Below are 22,803 nucleotides of genomic sequence, written 5' to 3'. Positions count from 1 at the left end.
CGTTGTGTTTCCATCGTAACACTTCCGCTGTCCTAGGAACTTTAACATTGGGAGTTGGGTCATCTAGACCCACTAGACAGTGCTCTGAACTTTTTTTCTTCAATGATTTGTGATCTTCACTGGTGTCCATGGATTACATGAAATCTTTCCTCATTTATCCACCTTCGTCATGGTAGGGAGAACACATCAAAGTAAGGGTGGGGCCATCTAAGATAGCACAAGGGTTAAACAAAGCTCATTTTATCTCGGCTGATGCGATCCTGAAGTAATGCCCCTTTCCTGTGTGACACCATGCTAGCCAACAGTAGATGTGTGTAGATGTACCATATCCCGTCATCTAGACAGGATATGGTGTCAGAACCTTGATCGTTTCATACAAAAATGGGCAGCCAAAAGTGATAGTTCTTGGAATCAAGCTTCCACCTTTTATGCTACCACAAATATATGCTATGGTCACATATTACAAAAAGTGTGTCGATGCATGCATGCAACGCAAGTTGGTGGGTTGCGCCCCCCGCAGTATTGCGGAAGTCGCATTTTTACATGCTGCACGATAGCCGGGGAGGGTTCAGGAAATAAAAGAGGCGCCTAGCTGCTGGTGGCACTTGATATGGAAAGCCACCGTCCAGAGAAATTTAGACATCGTCCAATCAGCACTGCCGCTATTTACATTCATAACCACGCTTATGATTTTCAAAAAAACTGGTCTGGTGTGTGTGTGTGTACACAAATGCAAAGTTCCTTTGTGTTTTTTTCAATAAAGCTTAACACAAAATGAATGAGAAAAAAATGTCAATATATTATTTCAGTTCAACAGCACACAGTTAACAGATCAGTCAATGCAAACATGTTTTTTCTGTCAAACAGCAGTTTCAAAACATACAAAAGTGAGGTTTAAAGCCAAAACATTTTACAGACCAGCATTGTGGAGCAAGTAAACATGGCCCAAAACAAACAATCAAAAAAGGATGCTTCACATTTCCCTGCTATCTAAAAATCTCCCAAACGATAAAAAACAAGAACGTAGTGTTGCTTCAGCCTTACAGTATCTTTAAGACAATAAAATTCCTTTGGTTTTCAGTCGAGCATTGGTGCCCTGAAAATGCATCAAATGTTGTGCCTGCTGTACCTTCAAAGGGAAGGACAGTTGGTTAGTTTAAAGGCTGTGTCACACAGCCACTACGTAGATTTTGCGCATTTTCCACATTTGAAATTTTGGTCTTTCGGGTAAATGCGTGATATACGTAATTCATGTTTCTTGTGTTCGGCATTCGTCAACATTGGCAGATGTCTGTCGAGGGTTTCGACCTTGTAAATGTGGTTTCGAGCTGTTCAAAATTGGTCAAAATTACGCAATTCATGTTTACACACAATTATTACGTAAACCTTATGCAGTTCTGTGTGATTTTTTGCGAGATGCATACGCAAATTTGTGGCTTTCTATGATCCGTCAGCGTATGTCTAATGGACTTTTCATGTATGTACCACCAATGTATAATTTCTATATTATGCATGCGGCGCAAATATGTTAAAATGACCTAAATGACACACCAATCATTAACAAATTGCGCATAAACAGCGCAATAGTCCTACACGGTTCATGCTCTACCTTGATTTAGGTGTTCTTTGCGTGGTTTTATTTGTACCTCTTTTGTTGTTTTAATATAGTTCATTTCTGATACATTTGTCAAAATTTCACGTAAAGACCACAACTTTTCTCACTTTTTCCTCATATGATCAATTTTCATCCATGCAATATGCGCAAAATGCATGTTGTAGCTGTGTGACATGGCTTTAACCTGCTACAGTAGTTGATTATAAGACTTTGGCATAGAAGCAAAGTGCACTTTCCGTGACAATCATACTTCAGCACCCGAAATAGTCTGCATTGCTAAATTCTAATCGACATTTTTTCCCTCAAACTAGCCAAAGTAGGTTCTCCTCGCAGTGTAAAATCCACGTATGGAGAGAAGTTATTCAGCTGTTTGGCTAATCTGAGGGGGCTACGCTTTCGTTCAAAAATTTCTTCATACAATTTTTAGGCAAGAAACATGAAAAAAGACGGAATTGGGTAACCCCGACAATAAATAGTAATAGGAATTTTGTAAAACACAGCAACGTCTTTACCTAGGAAGCTGCACATTAAGACATTTGGACGTTGCTTTTTGTCTCTTGTTCAACAGTTTGAAGCTTTTGTCTAATAAGGTTTAAAAAAAAAAGGCTTTGTAGCAACAGGTCATAATAAAAAAACAAGCGTGTGGGACAGAAAAATAAACTGGCGGCAGTGTAAAACAGTTACGTCTTTCCGTACTCTCAGTAGTCTCTGTAACAATTCGTTAAAGCTTCAACGAAAGCAGTAATATTCATCCGATTCCATCCTGGCTTTTAGAGGCGATTTGGCGAAGCCGTCGCCATCAACTACAGTTTTATCCACGAAGCAGTCCAGGCCCGTGGGTGAGGGGTCGTCCGGTAGGTCTTCAAGCGTGTCCAGGTAGCTGCCGACGGACAGGCCATCCAGTCCGTCACCGTTCCCATCGTTCAGACTGTTGAAGCTGCCTTGCAGCGACGTACCATCCTGGCTGTCCGAGAGGCTGTAAGTACTGCCCGTCAGGCTGCCGTCTTGGCTCGCCAGGCCCCCTTTGTCTTCTATGACCCAACGGATGGACTCGATGCCCTCATTGATTGACATTAACTGCTGCATCAGCTTCACATCGATGGCTCGCAGATTTGCCTGTGTGGACAAGAAGATGGCAATGAGGACATGGTTTCTCATTTTTAGAATAACACCGGTGAATATCTTGCTGCCATGTGCAACAAAAAAAAAAAAAAAAGGGTCTTGATTTGCTAGCAAATCCATCAGACCAAAGAGAGTAACGCACAGTGAGTGTTGTTCATTTCATGAAAAAAAAGGGCGCAAAACCGCATTTCAATCTGCTGAAGTCTATGGCTCACTCTAACGCTGCATTCACACCAGGCGCGATTTGCGAGTCACTGGGTGTATCCCGCTTTTGCGGGTCACCAGCTATCAAGCCCACTACGATGGCACCTGCGCTCCGGCTGACCCTGGGCGGCTGCGATCGCCAGCTCCAGCTCCAAGGACTCTTTGACAGGATGGTGACCTGTCCAGGTGTACCCCGTCTTCGCACAAAAGTAACCGGGACAGTCTCCCGCAACGCAGCGTAGCAAACAGAGGAAGAGGATCGAGCGAGCAAGCCAAATTTGTTGGTATAAAGCATGAAGACAAAAAGAAAGCACAAAAACTGGCCATAAACATTTGTTTGAGATATCAATGCTTATGTGATTGTTTCAAGATACCAAACACAAACAACACCTGATTCAAACAGTTCCATCATAGCTGAAACACACACAAAAAATGTATTTGTTACACTGAAACCAGAACAATCGTTTTAAGTAGGAGATCTTTGCTTTGACTGTGTGGACGGTAAACTGACAACATTGATAAAATGTTGGTTTATCATTCATACACAAATGGTGCCAAAAATTGTACTTGAAACATGAAACAAAAATGGAGTAGCAGCTTTTTTTCTGGTTGACATAGAGTGGATTCAGACTTTTATGGTCAGTGAGCCTCCACACACCCCAGTCCTTCTTTAATGTTTAACATATTTTACGTATTGGAGTGCCTGAATTGGTGCGATTGCATAGAACTGGATTTATGACATGAAATAAAGGTCTTTAATAGTTTCTCAGATTTGTCCTCCATTGTTACTTCCACATCCCTTAACACAGGGGTCGGGAACCTATGGCTCGCGAGCCATTTATGGCTCTTTTAATGGTCACATGTGGCTCGCAGACAAATCTTTAATTATACTTTTTTTTTCATTAGACCAGTCCTTCTCGGGCGCGATGCGATGCCAGAGGCGCGCAGTAGTATCGGGAGAAAAATCAGCGCCAGCATTATCCGTTTACTATTATCTATTATTTCACAGAGTTTGTACCAACTGGAAACCTGTGAATGGCCGTGCCTAAAACTGCGCGCTTTCTCTCTGAGAAAGAGCGCACAGTTGCGGGGACGGGATGTGTGAGGAAGAAAGCAGAGGGTGGGGGTGAGGTGTTGTGGGGACAGGCAGCAGGTGAATCGCGCAGGGATTGTAATAACGTAAAACCCACTGCCCGTCACTCACTGCGGCGTGTGAGTGTATGTTTGGCTCCAGGTCTGCATGTGAGTAATCTGTCTCACATCTACAGAACATTCAGACCTACGATCACGTTTGAAGTCTCAACGCCTGCGTGAAGCAGAAACTCACCACGTATCAACCAGACTAGACCATCAGCAAAACCACCACGAGAAATACTCATCATTTATTAGCAACACTATAACAATGCTATTCAAAAGAATCCACAGACTTATTGTACTTTAAAAATGTTGAAATTACATCAAATGCACACATTCACGTGTATATTTAGTTTTAAACATATTGTCGCGGACTGAGTTTAACTTAGCTGTTGGGCCGCGTTAAAAGTTCTGGAGTTCATTGAACGCATCAAGCAGAGATCTGATTGGCCCTCAGTTCTGTCGCTCAGCCTGTTGTTAGGTAATCTGGACCAATGGGGTTCAACTATGGGCCGAATAAGGGAAATGGGAGGGCTGGAGCGGGAGCAGGGGAATATGAAGTTGGGAGAAGCTGTCTCTCGTCTCAGCGGGAGAGATTCAGGAGTTGCTGAATTAATTGTACGGCGTTTGTTGTGGTCTGCAGTAACCAGAATAAAGAACCTTAAAAGAGGTTAAGTCTCCGTGCCTCAGTGTGGGAAAGGGACACTACATAAATGTATGGCTCTTTCGAAATTACATTTAAAAATATGTGGCGTTTATGGCTCTCTCGGCAAAAAAGGTCCCCGACCCCTGCCTTAACATGTCTGTAAGAAAGGCCGTGACGCCACAAAGCTCAGTTTTGAGCTTTCCTTGGGCTGTATAAAGGTCATACCGTCAATCTTTGTTGTTCTATTTATGAGGCACCAGTGGCGAAACTGTGCAGCCAGTTAGTAGTTTGTATCCTGGACAAGAACTGACAGTGTTCCCATTGATTAAACCCATGACAGGCTGCGCTATTGAGAGCGGTGGAAGTGGACAGGCTTTATAGTCGCTTCTGAGGGATTCCCCCCTCCGTGTGGCTGTAGGCCGACAGCCGTTTTGAATGAAAAGTTGATGAACGGGCAACATCACGCCTCAGTCATAATACCCTACCCTGGACTCCCAGAGGAAGGGCAGAATTTTTAGAGCCTATCTGCAACCACCTTTCATTTTGGCTCATGTTGTGTTTGCCCTGCGACTACGACTGCCTGCCTTAAGCACACACACAAGCAGATGGCCTATTACTGCATGTTTTCAGGGCTGAACAAATGTCTTGGTGTAACACGATGGCAACCAGCAGGTCTGTGGCGAGCAATTTGGCCGCATCAAGAACAGCAATTGCGATACGAGAGCCAGTTAGTCATTTGCACCACATGCACATAAAAAAATTAATAAAATAAAAAAAGCTACATGAAGGAATAGTCAACATAAAAGCTTCTGGGTGGAAATGGATTTAGGCAAGTATTTTATTATTTTGCAAATTCAAGCAGAGGTTTAGTACAGGGATAATTGGGATTCTCTGACCATTTGGAGCAAAATTAGCTGATTACACGCTTAATATTGTCTCTCTCATCACTATAAATCTAATCCCATTAACCGAAGTCTGCAGAAACTTGGTCAATCTGACCATCTGCTCTAATCTGCCTATGGTGACTTTGCTGGTTTCCAAAATAAGAGTCTGTTGTGTCTGGATCCAGCAGAGCCTCCAACTTACACACTTAGCAATCATTTAGGGTTTTTCTTTTCTGTTTGGAGACAAAACCATGTAATCATGAAGACAAATACAGTGGAGCAGAAACCGGAGAGGGTTCATTTACAAAGTGTCAACAACCCTGAACACAGTGACATGCAGGAGCTGATTTGCATGAATGGTTTAGTCTGCAACAGTTCCTGCTGGTAGATTAGATTTAAAAAAAAATTCAATACTGTCTGACCTTTTTATAAAGCAAAAATGGCTGAAATAAATCAAATAGCATAACAAAATAGTTGTTTCATGAATTTACAGTATAACGTACCATTTCCTGCTTCAGTAGTGACATTTTGCTCTCGAGCCTTTTCAGGTCCGCGGAGTTTGCGCAGAACTTGCAGGTCGCGAGGTGCGGAGCAGGAGCCCACTTGTCGCTGTGTTTCCCGCCTGTCAGGAACCGAACGAGACTTTCCGGAGCTTTCCGACCCAACTTCATCTCCAAGTCCTTCAAGTCGGGCGACACGCCGCCGCCGTCCTCGTCCATGGTGGGTTAACGGGAGGGGGGTAATCAGGGAGCAGAAAACGTCGTCCTCGAAGGTGATTTGGTCAACGTAGTTTTAATTATTCTTTTTTTAATTAAAAAATATTAAAGGATATTGTCGAACTCCCAACAGCCCTCCTAACAGACTGACTGGAGGCCAAACCGTGGCTCTGCTGATGTACTGCGCAGATAGACCTCCCATTCTAAGCGGAGGGCCAGTAGCAGAGCCGTTTGAAGTCAACATGGCCTCGCGGGACCTTCCCAGCGGAGGGAGCCTCTGAAACCTGACACCACACAGGTAAGTGAGATTTCTGCGCATGCGTGGACCACAGACGATAGATAGATAGATAGATAGATAGATAGATAGATAGATAGATAGATAGATAGATAGATAGATAGATAGATAGATAGATAGATAGATAGATAGATAGATAGATAGATAGATAGATAGATAGATAGATAGATAGATAGATATGTTTATTTTTTATTTTAAGTAAGTTAGTTTAGGGCTATCTAGTTTTAAATTTTAAATTGAGACATGCTTACCACTGTTTTAAAAGGCCAAATATGACATCAGAGACATTGTTTTAAAAGGCCAAATATGACATCAAAGACATAATAAATATGAACACATTAGAAGTACTATTTAAGAATCTACTGTGTTCTGAAGACGAAAACGTTTTTTAAAGAGTAAATTAAAATACATTTTTCCACATAAAAAAAATGCATTGTGGTCTAAACTTACCAACCTAATGAGCATCAATGCACACGGAAAATTTCTAGGGCACCGGATCATAGAATTGTAGGCTATGTCCGAATTCCCTCCCTACTTCCTGACTACAAAAAAATGTATAGTGCGGGACGTTAAAAGTCGTCCAAACGCAATGCATTGCGGTCTATATTCGCCATGATTTTTTGCAAATACTTCTGGGAAATTGCTAGGGCATTGGATTTTGGAATTGTAAGCCATGGCCGAATTCCCACAATCCCCAACTACTAAAAAACTATTTGGTGCCAGAATATGTAGTGCCCAGGATTTTAAAAACCAGTCCGACACCATGCTCACTACTTTTTTTTTTTTCTTTCAAATGGCACATATGACGTCATCGGTTTCACAAAGTGAAGATCTCATTGATATGAGTGTTTTGCAACGACCATTTATGAGAGCCACTGTGTTCTGAAGATGCAAACAATGATGGTTTATTAAAAAAATACTTTTTCTCAGCAAAAATTGTTCCAATGCATTGTAGTCTATATTTGCCAATCTAGTGAGCATCGATGCACACTGGTTTTTCGCAGAGTTTTCTGGGAAATTTCTAGGACACTCGATTTTGGAATTGTAGATTCGGACAGCACAATGGCAAACGCAGTATATAGTGCACAATGTAGTGAGCAGTGAAGGAATTCAGACACAACCCATATCTGAACATTTTTTTAGTTTGCTAAAAGTTAGATAAAGTTCAAATAAAAGATAAATTAGTATTTCTACCAAACTCACATTAACTCTATTTTTTTTATTTTGGTGCAAAAACAAAAAGAAATCCGCAAATATTGTTTAATTCTCTCCCCAAATAAACACTTAAAATTATAAAAATGCTGCTCTCTAAATCTGGTTAAATCATCTTTTATTTATTTTTGCTGTTTGTAATATGTAAATTCAGATGCAGTCAGAAGTTTATTGACATACTTTATAAAAAAAGGAGAAAAAAAGCATGTAGTGTAGTAATGCTTCTCCACAGGTTCACAAATTGAGTAACTGCGCCACCTTGTGGGCACCACAGCTCTATCACATGAAAATGAATTCAGGTAAGTGCCATAAAAGAGTTTTTTTTTTTCAGTCTTTGACAAGTTTGAAAAGGTTGACTCTCTGCTGCGGTATTTAAAATAATAATTAAAAAAAACATTAAAGGCACATGTTTGAGGCTTTTGTTCTTGGAGGTGCTTAGACTACAGATTGGCTCTTGTCGTCGTCGTACCGCTGGTACTGGTCCCCGAGCAGAGGCTGGTGTCCTTCCATCTTGTAAGACCTGGCACGCACGGCACATGTAGTGGCAGCGAAAATGACCGCCACCACCACGAGGGCGGCAACGATCGCCATGGTTATGATTTCAGTCAGAGTGAACGGTTGTCCTGGAAAAGTAGATTTTTGAAATATATGTAAGGTTTTGTTGAGGCAATAATACAAATTGAATGAGTGAAAAGGCGTACCAGGCCACTCGGCTTCATAGGAATAACCCAGGTTATCTGGGGCGGTTACAAACATCTCGGAGTTCGTCACCGGAGGCCAGAATGGCACCATGTTGTAGCCCCTGTTGTGACCGATGGGAGCGTTCTCATCGGGATACGCAGCTACGTCTACGGGAAGTTCGTACAATTAAGCCCAAAAAAGAAAAAGGAGATCATAATAAAAAGAGGTAAAAAGTACCTGGTCCGTGTCTTCTCAACCACTCGTCAAATATGGCGTCAGTGTAGGTGTGGAGCAGGACAAAGATGGGGTCGTTGGGAGACAGGTGTGTCTGGCCGCCTGTCCCATTCAGGAACAAATGGGCCAGGTTATGGAGGCTCCTCACCACGGGGTCGTAGTTTCCCTTGGGGGCGCTGTAGCCTGCCAAAAGAATGTAAGAATTCACGCAGAAGGGAAACCAAAGGAGAATTGGTTCTAGCCGCCCGTTTACCTTCGACGGTGTTCCTAAAGCTCTCAGAGGAGGTGGAGTAGTAGGGCGGAGTGTCAAACGTGTTGACCTGCAGGCAGTCCGCCACATCCTGGGGCTCCGGTAGCCGCTGCACCATGGGCCTGTTGACGTTTCCTGCTGGGTTTCGTCTTATGGGAGACGTCTCCGTGCCTGAGCGCAACGGGAAAAGGCAAAAGGCGCTCAAAAAGACCAAACCCCCTCAAAGGCCAACACGGATGGACCGCACGCCTTACTGTTGCAGATGGTCCCAAGCGTGTCGTAGTCTTCCACACTCTCGCAGACGACCCTCCACTGGGAAAAGATGGAGTTGGAACTCAGGGAGTTGGAGTCAAAAGTGCTCCTGGCCCCCATGAGGTCATCTGTGCAGATGTCGCACGTGTTTCCACCGATGGCGAAGTTCCAGTAGGGCAGGGCGAAGGAGGGGTCTTGTAACATGTCCTGATGATCACATTTGAACGGAAATTTAAGGCCACTCTGATAAAAATTGTGTTTTAAACATGTTATTGTGGAATTTTTCTTAAGATGAAGAACATATGTAAAAAAATCATCTTATAATTGTATTTCTGAGTATTTCTTTATTCAAATTGTGGTGAATCAGGAGCAAACAAAAAAATGCTGTTTGAAAAAGATCGTATTTGTGACCAGCTATTCGGCTGAATAGCTTCAATATCGCTCGCTAATTTTGTTGCTCTAGTAATGTTAGATCGGGGGTGTGAGGGGCTGTTAATTAGCTGAAGCGCATGTAAACAGAGAGCTCTCAGCAATGGTGAAAGGAAGGAGGGGCGGGGTTGCTCCGTGCCATAATGGTCCCCCCCATAACTCAGAGGTGAATTTCTCATGAACTGCTGTCACTCTGCAGAAACTATGTCCTGGCAAAAATATAGATGAAACGGGAATAGGAGTGGGGCGTTAACGGATTCCCCTTGCTTAAAAAAGAAATTTCTACACATATAATTTAAAAAACACATAAAAAAAATATTTTTTTTTTGTTTGTTTGTTTGCGTGTGTAGCAGGTTTACACCTAAACACCTCATTAAGAAGCACAAACTGACGTTCTCAGCAGGGATCCAACATTGGAAAGCTCATTTTCTGCTCCTCAGTGCTGCTCACTGGACTATCAGAACGATGGTGATGCATGTGAGGCATGCTCTGCAGCGTGGAACCTCTTACCAAAACCCACAACTGCCACTCAAGAATGCCTAGCTGATTGGATCAAAGCCGCAACCCATAAAGCGCTAAGAGTCACATTTGGCACGCCGCTCGCTTATTACACCAATTTCCTCCATATTATAGTTGTGGCCGCCTGCATTAAGCTAAATAAACACACTCAGGAACAAGACAAGGGGCTTATTATGTCAGATCATGGGCTGATAAGTCCAGAAAACTGGAAAAGAAAACATTTATTCTCTTGTGGAATAGTTTGGTTGTACTTTTAGAAAAAGCTAATTTTTCTTTACCAATATTGTTAAAAAGTCTCTAGTTGGGGACCCATGGAGGACATATATAAAGAAAATGTAACTAACATTTCTATTTTTCTTTATTCAAATCGATGTGAACCAAGAGCAGGACAAAAAAATTCAGTTTTGGGAAGAAGAAAAAAATTTGCAATGTAAAAAATATGTCACAAAAACCCTGAAAATCAACGCCTATAGCAAGTAGCTTTCATTCATGTACCCAATAATTGTAAGCTAGCGGGAGAGCATGTAAACAGAGAGCTCTCAGTAACAGGGAGGGGAAGAGGGCGCCATAACGGTCCCGTCCACTACTCGGAAATAAAAGTTTTATGAACTCCTGTCCCTATACAGAAACTGTCGCTGAAAACGACACAGGTTTTAATTTTATTTTTGCTTAAAACGGCTTAATCCTGATTAAAAAAAACATCGGGATCGCTTTGAAAATAGATCAAAAGATGATCGGAGTTGGACTTTAAGGGCTTCGATTCCCCCCAGTGAAGGCCTAACATCCAAACCAATCCTATATCAGAAATGAGGGTTAAAATCATTGGTAAGGTGATGCTGAAGAGGGCTTCCGTCCGTCTCTGCCTCACCTGCATGTCGCGCTCCAACTGCAGCAGGTGGTACCTGTGCCACGTCACAAAGCCCGGGCCTTCGTGCGAGAAGTCCACGCCTCCAAAGCTGGCTTGTCCCGCTCCCAGGAAGGTCTTGCTGACGGAGTAGTAGTGAGTCCAAACGAAGTAGTTGTAAATGGTGACGTTTTCGAACTGCGGGCTGTCGCCGCCGGGCCCGAAGACGTCCGAGTAGTGCCGAGTGGCAATCACCAGATCGGGGTGCACCGTGCGCTTGGCCTGGTCCAGAGCGCTCACGAAGGCGCGCTTCTCGTCTGCGCTGAGGCGCATTACGTCTCTCCTCACTGGTGAGTGATGGATAGGGAACCATTTGGTATAAATAAAAAGGTGACTCTAATATAAGAAACTAGTTATTTTGGATGAAAAGGCGCGTGCGCACCGACTTACCCACGGAGACGCGCTGGTCACAGTTGGGCCCCGTCAGTCCGTGTCTGCAGCGGCCGCAGTTAAACCCGCTGAAGTTTCCGTTGCACTGGCAGGTTCGGTTGAAGAAGCGGACGGGCCACCGCTCCCGGTCGTCCCGCCCGTCGTGTGGGTACTGCGGCCCGTGGGGGCGCGCGTCTACCGTGAGGGAAACGCACTGGCCGCGCCCCGCGCTGAACCCGCACGGGTCGTCAACGAATCCCGGCGGTGAGGGGCAGCACTGCCCGCTCCTGAGTCCCTCCACCGTCACGCACTCCCTAGGGAACTGAGCGCTCACCGCCAAGGCGCTCGCGAACACCAAAACGCACGAGCGCCACATCATCATCCACGATCCTTCCTCGATTTTTACGCACGGCCTTGACGGATTACAAATTCACTTTACACGCCGTTTTTTCACCTGAAATCACACACTTTCTTTATGTTCTAGTGAAAAATAAACTTGCATCACTTCAACACATCATTAAGGAAGGCATTTCTTATGGTGATGCAGTGAAAGTCCCACGCGTCCACGCACGCTCCAGTCCGTTTTACCCCCAAACCACTGGAGCGTTGACCTTAAATACGGGATTAGCGCATGACTGCCAGGATTTTCTGACTCCCGCGTGATCACCCCCCACCGCACCATAACATCATATTTCCTACTGGAGGGAATGAAGTGTGATCCGGTCATGCATGGCATTATTCTTTCTGAAGTCAGTGGGTGCACATGCACACACAAAAACGAAAAGAATAAACTGTAAAATGTATGAGAAACATCACAACCTCTGTTTCAATATACTTTAAAACATTTTCCCAGTACATTTGTTTAGATGAATGTGTTAATTAATATATCAGGAACAATGATTATCTCTTATTTTGAAAAATGAATTGGAATATTGAGATAAGTTAACACTTTGCTGAGTTTTTCTCCTAAATATAAACCATTTTATCTCTTTTAAATGACGTGTTTGCACACACCCTCCAAAACAGCACAGTGAAACCCTCTTTTTTTTACTGATTGTCCAACTTTCACTGGCCCCTCTCACTAGGTCACACAGAAAGGTTCAAATTTACTGAAAAAAAATGGCCTTGTTTTAGTTATTTTTGCATTGTGCTGTTGTGCATTTACAGCAAAGAATACGTGAAACATATACGATTTTATTGTGGCTTTTAAAAATTAATCTGACACTTTTTTTAATTGCAAATTGGACTCCTTGGATTTTCCAAAAAAGTCTTCTACTGTTGACGGCTCGCTGCTAATCTGGTCTTTCTCATGCAGGTCTCTGCTGATGGTTATTTTAAATACTTTATTATAAATGGTGTATTTTAAAACAATATTAGTTGGAACTTTAACTTCCTCTATGGTGGGATTGGTGTTTTTATCGCATTGGTTTCATAAAATACGTTTTCCAATGTAAGTATAAGTAACAAAAAAAAAAGTTTTGTCTTTCTGGGATCCGTTAATCGCCTTTCCTCACAGCGGGTCAGATGCTGGATCTCTGCGCTGTGGTTTTCTGGGTTTATCCAGGTGTTGGAGATATTCTGTGGCTGAGCTAATGACGAACGTCGTGGCACAGTTTAGTGTCTTATACGGAGGATGTCTTCCTTCCTCTTTCAAAGAACTTTCACAAACTAGGTTTTTAAAAAGCTCTAAAAAGCTTTCTTAACAATGGTACTTCTCCATATGGCATGTATTTTTATTTTGATATAAGTATGTAAGTGCATGAATTAAATATGTATGGATCTTATATGTATTGTTTTTACTGAACGGTATTGTTTTTTAGCTTATAGACTCATTATGGGGGTTGCCACATGTTAAGCCCCTTGTGGGTTTTTAGCAACCATCCATCACATCCGCATTGCTGTACATTCTGCTTTTATTTACTTTTTTTTTTGATGAGTGATAAATGAAATAAAATAAACACGAACGACAATCGTAGGTTTCATTTTCATGCTGTACCTTGATGTGGTCGGACGGGCTTCAAGGGAACTACCAGACACACCTGCGCTCCTTTTAGCGGTCATTGACCCTCCACTGCACGGACAACCCAAATACCCGCCGCACCTGTGTGGGTGCATGTCACTAAGGCTTTATCTTCGTCATGTTCAGTGCCGTTTTTTTCCCCTCCAAAATCAAAGCTTAAAACGTCGCTGCATTCCTTGTCTGATTAAAGTCGTGGACACAACTTCAGACATGAACGTTTTTATTTCTCTCTCTGGCACAAACTGACAGGAGTTTTTGCCATTTATAAGGCAAAAGTGCTTCTGCATGGATGTGGGGACATAAAAAAAAGTATTTATTCGTATTTAAATATGTGAAAAAACACCTAAATGACAAAATGAAACTATTTTTCGATGAAAAAAATATATTCTTCCAACAATTTACTACTTTTACATTTACAAAACAGTTTATAAGTGTGTGAAACATTTCAAATGTAAAGTTTAGTCTTAGTTTTGTCTTTTTCTTCACCGTTAACCTCAACCCCTCCCCCGAGGCACAAACAACAAAGTAGCAGTTTTTTCAAAAGAAGGAAAACTTTCCCCCCAATGTGATTCCACACAGCTCAGGTCCTTAATCTAGTCACATGCGTTTCACGTTGGTTATGATAATTCTGGTCGTGATGTGGCGGTTCACAGGGGCGGGATTATATAAAGCGAGCATTAAGCCCATTCTCATGAAATAAAGACACATTCCTTCCCATCTGGGTTTTCTGAAAATGTCAGGAGGAAACGATCACAACGGGGCCGTCGTCTACACGTTGAAATGTCAAAGCGAGCGTTGTAGAGGGTAAAATGAGAAATTAATCTGACCTCAGAACCCCTCCATGAGAATTTATTAAGGATCAATCAATAGAATCAACATATATTAATCATTTCGCTGCTGTACTTTAAGGTCATTTTTCATTAAATGAGTCAAATTTGTTGTATGAAAATACTCAAACTTTCAGAAATAAAAAACTACCAAAAGAAAAATGATCTTTTTTGTCTTTTGGTCTGCATTTCCATTAATCTTGAATATGTGGACACCATAAGCGTCATTTCACAAAAGAAGTATATAGTTTTTTATTTAAAAGTGCTCAAAAACCCATTTGAATGCCCATGTCTTATCCTAAGTATTAAAATAAAAACCCCTTGAACTTTTCTTTACTCAAAAATTGACCACAGGGATCCTCTTTGGGTGCATGTATCTGGCCTGGTATTCCCGTGACGGCTGCTCAGCCAACCGTCTTTTCTTTCCCCCCATTCCTCTGCTCTTTGTGTGTGTGAACAAACCCTGGGCAGCATGGAGGATCATGTGAGAAGATGTGACTCAGGCTTAATGGTAATCCTTGCCTTTGGTAAAAATGGCACAGTGGGAGTCATTAGTGAGAAGCTGTGTTGGAGAGATTTCTACCTCCTTTTCTCCTTTCAGCTAAAACAGTACCTGCCGTTTGTTTACTGTATATATGAATTGTCATGCAGACTGTTGTATTTTGGACTCCGTGTTTCCTGTTGCTACCTTCACCCCGGGCATGTGACGCTCGTTCAAGAACGCACTGAACACACATCCTTGATTGCGCGTTAAGGCCACGCTGTTTGTAGTGAACATACAAAGGAGGGTCTTCTTCTTCTTTTCCTTTTGTTTACTAGTGCACGTCCGCCACCTACAGTTGGAAGAGGCTTGATGCGAAATGTTGCAACGGTACAAATCTCGTGAATATTGCTCTAGGCTTTTTCTTACACAGCTCTAAAAAAAAACTCGGGCTGCGTCCAAATTTGAGGGCTGCGTTCTTCCTGGGCTGCATTTGTAGGCTGCTCACGTCACAGCGCCGCGACAAGTGCTGTCCAAATTCAACGATTCCTTCAAATGCGGCCAACAAAAACGGCCTTCTTTTCCCCGATTTCAAGGATTGGTCTGGTGTATCCTTCAATATTGTTCATATCCCAAAATGCATTGCGGTCAAACCCAGAGATTTTCTGACAACAATGGCGGACTGTGAAGCAGGACCGGGAGTTGGAGATAATTCCACCTTTTTACAGTTACACCTCCAATATTCAAAGTTGGATCAAATAAGCCATTTGCAGACGTAATGGCTGTAAATATCTAAAGGCTAGATTCGTCCAAATTCACAGTCGTTAACATCCGGCCTACCTGCTCGACGAAGGACCCGGCCAACGTCGCCCGGGAAGGCCGCGGCCATTAAAGGATGCAGCCCTCGAATTTGGACACACCCGTGGTGTCGCATAATTCTGCCCGCACACAAGCTGCAGTTATTAATTCCTCCTCCATGATCATTTTCGATTGGTTGGCACTTCCATGAAATAAAAGGGATGCCATCCGAGTCCCTGGTTGGTTACAGTTCAATTGGTTTCCGTGGACTCTCAATAGCCGCACATTTTGTGGGTAGTGCCCGAAAATTGACTTAAAGGGTCTATATCATGCAAAATCAATTTTTATGTGTCTTATATGTTAATTCCTCAGCAAAAACAATCCCAAAGCGGTATTTTATCATATGATATTTCATAAAAAATGTGTTCTTTAGTGTGCCAAAAGTAATATATTTACTCTGAAAGGATTAGGAAAAGCACGATATAGGTCCTTTTAAACTTGCGTAGTGTTGCGTCAAAGCAAGAGTTGGATGGAGGCCAACTCTTGCGGATGGTGGTTGCACTTGTATCCATTGTGGTAGTATTTATCTCCTAGCCAGGTGTAAAAGTTTGTGGAGCAACCTCACCTGTCCAGGTAACACAGGCAACCTCCCTGAATGGCCTGAATGAAAGAAACAAAATAGGGTCCAGGGCAAAAGATCTATGAAAAATTGAGTGGAGCTCTATAGCAACATTTTGCCAAAATATGGAGATTAACTGACACTGCCAAACACAGTGATGTAAATTCCTACAGTGTTTTTACACTTTATACAGAGAGGTGAGCATTGTGGTTGAATCCTATGTAGAAGTTGGAGAGTACATTGAGTACATCGACTATGTTTTCTTGAAGGTGAATGCTTGAACGCAGTTGCTAGGGCTGGAACGGAACCGAACAAAAATGTAAAATCAAGAATCTTATTATTGACTTGAGATGCTCATAGTTTTAATAAGGAGAAAAAGCTTTGGGCTGAAAGCGAGCTGAGGTTGGTATGTGAGACTGCACACAGCCAGCCTCATGACCAAAGCCAGGAGGCAGGGAGGGGGGATGAGTTTGATATGTGAGCTGCTCTTATCTGCTGGCATGTGAGCAGGAACTGCATCCTCACTGCATAAACTGTGGCCAAATGTGCTGCTGTACCTGGAAATGGACCCTGTAGGGCCCCTGCATGGGTGAATAATACAGGCTTTTGTTTTGCCTTCAATCTCAAGTGGGGGGGTCAACTGTGGCGAACACGAGGGCAAGTGTTAGCGTTATAAAGGGGGCATGGAGGGGGTCTCTTATCTCATCCTGACAACGTTTTTTATGTTCTTACATTTTGCAGTAGCCATCAGAGAGATGTTTGCAGTGCGGCTGAATCGAGAAGATTGACCTCCTCTGTTAGAGTACAAATAAACTAGGTGGGGGGGTGTGTGGGGGGCTTTATAAGTGCAGAAGAACAACAGGGCAAGGAAACGGTTAATCCTCCCTGTGGAGTTTTGTGATAAGCACATTAACGAGTTCAATGTCCGGCACAAATGCTTTCTGTGACGCAAAATAGAATCAAATCAAACTTAATTTCAATTAATCCCTTTTAATACATAGGTAACACAAAGTGCATTACACAATACAAACTATTTTTCAACTTAAAAACCAAAAGGAAAAACAAAGACCTTCACATGTACACACAAAATTGTAAAATACAAATGATGTCCCTACCCACCTCCACCCATCCCACCCAACCCCCGACATTCAGCCATTTACTGCATATGAGTGAGACGTCACTCAGAAAATGACTTACTTCCGGCCCCAAAGAAATGGAGTCAAATCAGTCATCATTTTTTCAAGATACGATAGTCGCCATGTTGGAGCCAGACGGTGTCAGTAAGCAGTGATTTGTCCAAGTCGATCAACGTTCACATGGCAACCACTCTCACCAATCAGGAGTGTGCGTGTTGAAAGTTCACAACTTGAAAGCATTCAAATGTTCAACATGGAAAGTTGTTCTACACCCAAAGTAGAAATCTGGCTTGATACTGCAATGATATTTTGGGGCTGTGTCCACACCAGCGACCACCTCACCCATATTCATAGAGGGAGCCCCGATCAAAGCCAGTCCTAGGAGGTCCTCCTAAAACAATCCTGTTCACTGGGAAAGGGTGAGAAAGACTGACTCCAATCATCTTTTGGTCTATTGTTGAAGCGCTCCCAGTGTTTTTTTCAAAAAGTATATATGCAGTTTTTAGCCAAAATCAACAAACCTTTGTCGTTTTCTAGGACATAGTGTCAGCAGAGCTGCAGTGGTTCATTAGAAATTCACCTCTGAATGGACAGGGCTGTTGGCTGGGAGCAACCCCACCACCATTCCTTTCCCAGTTGCAGATTTTTTGGCTAGCACAATATATTTTTCACATAATAAATAAGCTCTTTTTCAATTATGAATAAAAAAATATTCAGAAATTGGATTTTGGGCGGCCCTGCAACAGACTGGCGACCTGTCCAGGGTGTCCCCTGCCTTTGCCCACAAGTGGCCAGGATAGGCTCCGGCAGCCCCGTGACCCGGAAAGGGACAAACAGTAGAGGATGAATGAATGAATGGATTTTGGGCTTAATTTTCCTTGTACATGTCCTCATCATCAGAAAAATGCCACAAGAACATGTTAAAAACACCACTTTCATTGGAACGGGTCTTTATTCTCGGACGTCGTGGATCCCTCTGAGAACACTGGAGTTAAAAACAAAATTTAACAAAAACAGTGATTAATAACTAGACATAAGAATAAACCTTAATGGATGTGTATAACCACCCAAAGTGTAATAAAAAGATGAATTACTACATAAAATAAATAAACAAGTAAAAAATAGTATGAATACATAAAATGTAAATATTAACCAAAAGTATTACTATATGTCAGCCTAAAACCTATGTTGAAAAAGTAGGTCAACAATCAATATCGAGGGGGTCCCACTAAGATAATAGTTTATTTTATTAAAAATTACATTGAAGTGGAAATTAAAACACGAGCAAGACAAATATTTTTTGAAAAATTGAAACAATAACTTCTGTGGGTGTAATACAGTTTGGTGACAGGAGAGGGCGCTGGTATTCCACAGAAAAATCTGAGCAAAAACAGGCAGGACACTTAAATAACACCACTGCTAGGTGGGGCTCAATATGGTGCACTCATGGGAAATATTTCAGTTCTTTTCTTTATTTAGTATTTTATTTTGACCGTTTTTGACACTCTACTAAAAACGTTTTTTGTCATTCAAATTCTACCGTGCAAAACAAACACTTGATTTGTTCTCTACACGTTGTAAATTAAAACACGAGCTTCTACAGAAAGAATTCCTTTGGATTTTGGATAAAAGAAGTAAGAAGAAGATCGCACCACAAATCTCTTGTTTTGGTGCTCTACCTCACAGCATCCAGCCATCAGCTGCACAGCAGCTACATCTCGCGCAAGGTCACAGGGAACCGGAGCCTGCCCCCCCCGCTGACACTAGGAGACGTTTCCAGTCCATCACAGGGCTAACGCAGAGAGACAGACAGCCACGCGCACTCACCATCACACCTGTGGCTGTGCATGCCAAGCACGCACGTCTTTGCACATCAGGGTCATTCCGAGGACCCTAAAGGACACCAGCTGGAGAAAAGAACATGCAAGCACAGCCTGCAAAAGCTAGAAGAAGAAAAAAAGGCACAAGCATTCTGAATTTGACTCGAACAGAACCTAATTTGTTCCACCAGCAAACCTCCCAGAATGTAGTGCCAGCTTGAAGTAGAATGACATGCTGATGAATGGCAGGAGTTAGTCTGTCAAACGGAGGCCTCCAAGAATATCGGGATACTGTCTACTTAGCACATGCAGCAGCATCTTAAATCTGCTGATTTCCTATAGCACAGCACTTCAGGTGATTTACATAGCAATATTTTAAACAGCTGGGTTGCTGTGGCCAGGCCTCAGCCATAAAATACAAAGATCTACAACCATGCTGAGCCTCGCTACCACTTGATTGCTTTTTAACCGTCATTAGTTTCGCAGAAGCCTCATCATTTTTCCTCTGCTTTGCTCCTCAAATTTCCCACTGATGTTTGGAAATTTGGAAGGGTATTGACGGGTACTGTGAATGGGAGTGTTGAGGAGCTGAATCACACCAGTTAAGTGTCCTTGTTCGTCCATCCATGCCTTTTCCTTCGCTCATCCGGTAGGGTGATCGCCGTCGCGCTGAGGCGTGAAGGAGAAATGCATCTGTGCTCTGAAGCACAGAAGTTTACATATTCAATATTAATTTTTTGTTTTTTGGATGAATTTTTTAAAGTTATAAAACCGATGCTATGCATTTTCCAATCACTGGCGCTAACAAAGATGACCGGCGGCTATTGATGATGTCATCAAGCGGTAGGAATGTATAGCAATTTTAAGGCACTATTTTTTTCATGTGTCTTCGCTTGGAGGGATAAATGTAGGGATACATAGAAGCCATAGGGGTAGGGAAGCAATTCGGATCTGCCCATAGTCTCTCCAGTGTCTCGTGATTCTTCCCCAGGGTCTCCACTTAGTGGGACTCTCCAGGGAAGTGTCCAGGAGGCATCCTGAGTCACCTCAGCTGACCCCTCTCAGTGTGGAGGAGCAACAGATCTACTCTGATCTCTCCGAGTAGCAGAGCTTCTCGCCCGATCTCTTAGCTAGCGCCCGACCACCTTGACGAAGGAGCTAATTTCAGCCGCTTGTTTTTTTTTTTAGTCATGACTCAAAACTCAAGGCCAAAGGTGAGTATTGGAACGAAGATCGACTGGTAAATTGAGAGCTTTGGGATTCAGCTCCATCTTCACCACATCGGACCGGCACAAAGACTGCATAAGTCCAGCGCATTTCTGTTGTGCAAAAAGCACAACAGAAATCCTATGGTCCCTGAACCAGGCCCCTAAAATTCTATTTTGTCCAACGTGAAATGAACAATATTGGAGCTATCCAGCTGTACAGTTTTGTCTACTAGTGGATGCTTCAGAACGGAGCGGAGCAGGGAGCTTGTGACCTGACAATTTTCCTGCCACAGAAACATATTAAAATACCAAAAACAGGAATTTCACTACGCCTTTGACCCTCCCCCCAAATTTGAAAAGATACCGACACTACTCCATTCCTTCTCAAGCAATGGTCTTCTATAGCCCCAATGAAACCTTCATATCTTGCTTCAAATGGCCAATGGCAGAAGCCCACAGCCACAGGGTAATCTCAGTTTTTGGACAAAGATTTATGTAATGACCCTTTGACACATGGTGTGCACACAGAACATGGAAATACTACTAAAAAGACTTTTCTGGACCAAAATAAGTCAACAACTTGAGGATACTTGCTGGATCACATGCCAGATGTTTGGTTATTTGGAGCTCAGAGCTCTTCCTTGTGCGTATGAGTCACGAGGCCCGACTTTTACAGAACCGGTGGCCCGTAGCCTGTCACCGTTACCCATGCGTGAACATTGTAATAAATATGAAATGAGCTCCTTTACTCTCTTCTCATTACAGTCACAACAGCAGTCGGAGCATTTCTGCGAAATGTCACATCCCCCTTCGTGTCTTGTCACTTAAAGTTTCATGAAGATTGTCATAAACGGACCTGAATTGGAGTGGCAACATGGTCACTCCATGCTAACCAATCGACTTCTTCTCATCGTTTTGTGGAATCGTTCTGGAGGAAATGACTTGGACAGAACTTCTGCACACAGGTTTGGTCTTTAGAAATAATGACCACTGTGTTTTTTTAATGACAGCAGTGGAAGAAGCACCGGAGATGAGTGAATTCCCTTAAGTGACGAAAGGCAAACAGACTCTGAGATGCTTTGAGAGTCTTCGTACGTTCACAGAACAACCACACCTTGAAGACTTGAAGTTATGAGTCACTGTCATTTATTTATTCACAACTTTCCAGGAACTGTTTCTTTTTTACAAGATTCACAGACAAAAAAAGCTTATAAGGATTTTTGTCCACATTTCCGATGAAAATAAAGCAAGTTTGACGAAGAAGCAATTCTCCTGCCCCTTCTCCCTTTTTCGTGCACTTCAGATGAGTTGCTTTAGTGCCGTTTACAACCAAAGGTATGCCATTTGTCATGCATCCGGGGCTTCTTACTAAAGCTGGAATGTTCTTTGCTAATTTAATGCCTATTGAGACAGAAAATTGGATCTGCTCCAGGAAGCTGATACAAGTGTCGCCATGCCAGTGCTGCCTGTTTCTGTCTTAAGATTGATTCAAATTAAACTTCCATGGGAGTTGTGACACACTGGTGTTTCTTCATAACTGGAGTCTGTGTCGATCTTGAGGGGACAGAAATCTGAGATGGTCTTAGATGGCGTGGACCAGATAGAATGTTGAAAAGCTAGGGGTGTGTTCATTTCTGTCAGTTTTTTGTCTTTACCTGTTTATAATTTCTCATCTTTAAATCAAGTGTTTTAAGTTTTAACTTATACTATTTTTTAATAAGGGGATTATCGTAGATGGTCATAGAAAATGTATATTTTGCTGAGAATTAATAGCTGAGAAATGACACGAGTGTGGAAGGGTTCTTCTTTACTCAAAAATAAGACGGCCAAAAAAACTCCAAAGGAACGTAAAATAAAGAACAGAACAATGGGATTTTATGTGTTCCAAATAAACAAAAGAATACAGTTCAAGAAGAACAGGGAGTTACAATCTCAATTTTGCCAGCGAAAGACAAAAAATGCAAAGTAGTTGTTTTTGTTTTTCACAATAATACATAACTTTAAGGCTGTAAATTGTTGTTAACCAGTCTACCGTGGTGCAATGTCTCACTGACTGACAATGATCTACAGCCGATCACGATGTAGAAAGAAAAAAATGCATGCTAAACAGCACTAAAAAATCTGCAGAATAGTGAGACTGCAAAATGTTAAATGCAAAATAGTGAGGGTCCACTGTATTTAAAACAGGATTTAAAATTTACTTTGGAGGCATACTTAATCCAGTTCTCATATACAGTCAATCCTTGGAACCTGTTACACTGTCTGGTCACATCAAGCATTCCACCTGTAGAGTTTTAGTGATGCCTCATGATTATTAAAAAAACTGAAACTTGAATAAAACCTGAGTTTCAGACTGGAAGAGCATCTCTGATGCTGCCTTCCTCTCACTGACAGTCACAGACGCCAAATTTCTTGTTTTTTCTCTTTG

The 22,803-nt window shown here is 42.4% G+C and overlaps 2 protein-coding genes and 1 long non-coding RNA gene across 3 annotated transcripts; 1 reads left to right on the top strand and 2 right to left on the bottom strand.

Moving 5' to 3' along the window:
- Nucleotides 1-775: 775 nt before the first annotated feature.
- Nucleotides 776-6,573, bottom strand: lurap1l (leucine rich adaptor protein 1 like). The gene is made up of 2 exons (XM_004079666.5): nt 6,109-6,573; nt 776-2,731 (listed from the first exon to the last, which is right to left on the bottom strand). The coding sequence occupies exons 1-2, from the start codon at nt 6,322-6,324 to the stop codon at nt 2,345-2,347; spliced, it is 603 nt and encodes a 200-aa protein (XP_004079714.1). The 5' UTR covers nt 6,325-6,573; the 3' UTR covers nt 776-2,344.
- Nucleotides 6,238-21,895, top strand: LOC144987122 (uncharacterized). The gene is made up of 4 exons (XR_013650990.1): nt 6,238-6,377; nt 6,455-6,619; nt 8,061-8,127; nt 21,141-21,895. It is a non-coding gene; the product is annotated as an uncharacterized LOC144987122 (long non-coding RNA).
- Nucleotides 7,930-12,064, bottom strand: LOC101166337 (5,6-dihydroxyindole-2-carboxylic acid oxidase). The gene is made up of 7 exons (XM_023948846.2): nt 11,488-12,064; nt 11,062-11,384; nt 9,248-9,452; nt 8,997-9,164; nt 8,747-8,926; nt 8,530-8,676; nt 7,930-8,451 (listed from the first exon to the last, which is right to left on the bottom strand). Exons 1-7 carry the CDS (start codon nt 11,846-11,848, stop codon nt 8,264-8,266), a joined length of 1,572 nt encoding a protein of 523 aa, XP_023804614.1. The 5' UTR covers nt 11,849-12,064; the 3' UTR covers nt 7,930-8,263.
- Nucleotides 21,896-22,803: the final 908 nt, after the last annotated feature.

Source organism: Oryzias latipes, chromosome 18 (genome assembly GCF_053564925.1).
Source record: "Oryzias latipes strain Hd-rR chromosome 18, Olatipes_Hd-rR_3.1".
Classification (NCBI taxonomy): Eukaryota; Metazoa; Chordata; class Actinopteri; order Beloniformes; family Adrianichthyidae; genus Oryzias; species Oryzias latipes.
Note: the sequence above shows the minus strand (reverse complement) of the source record. Positions and strands in the feature narration are given on the sequence as shown.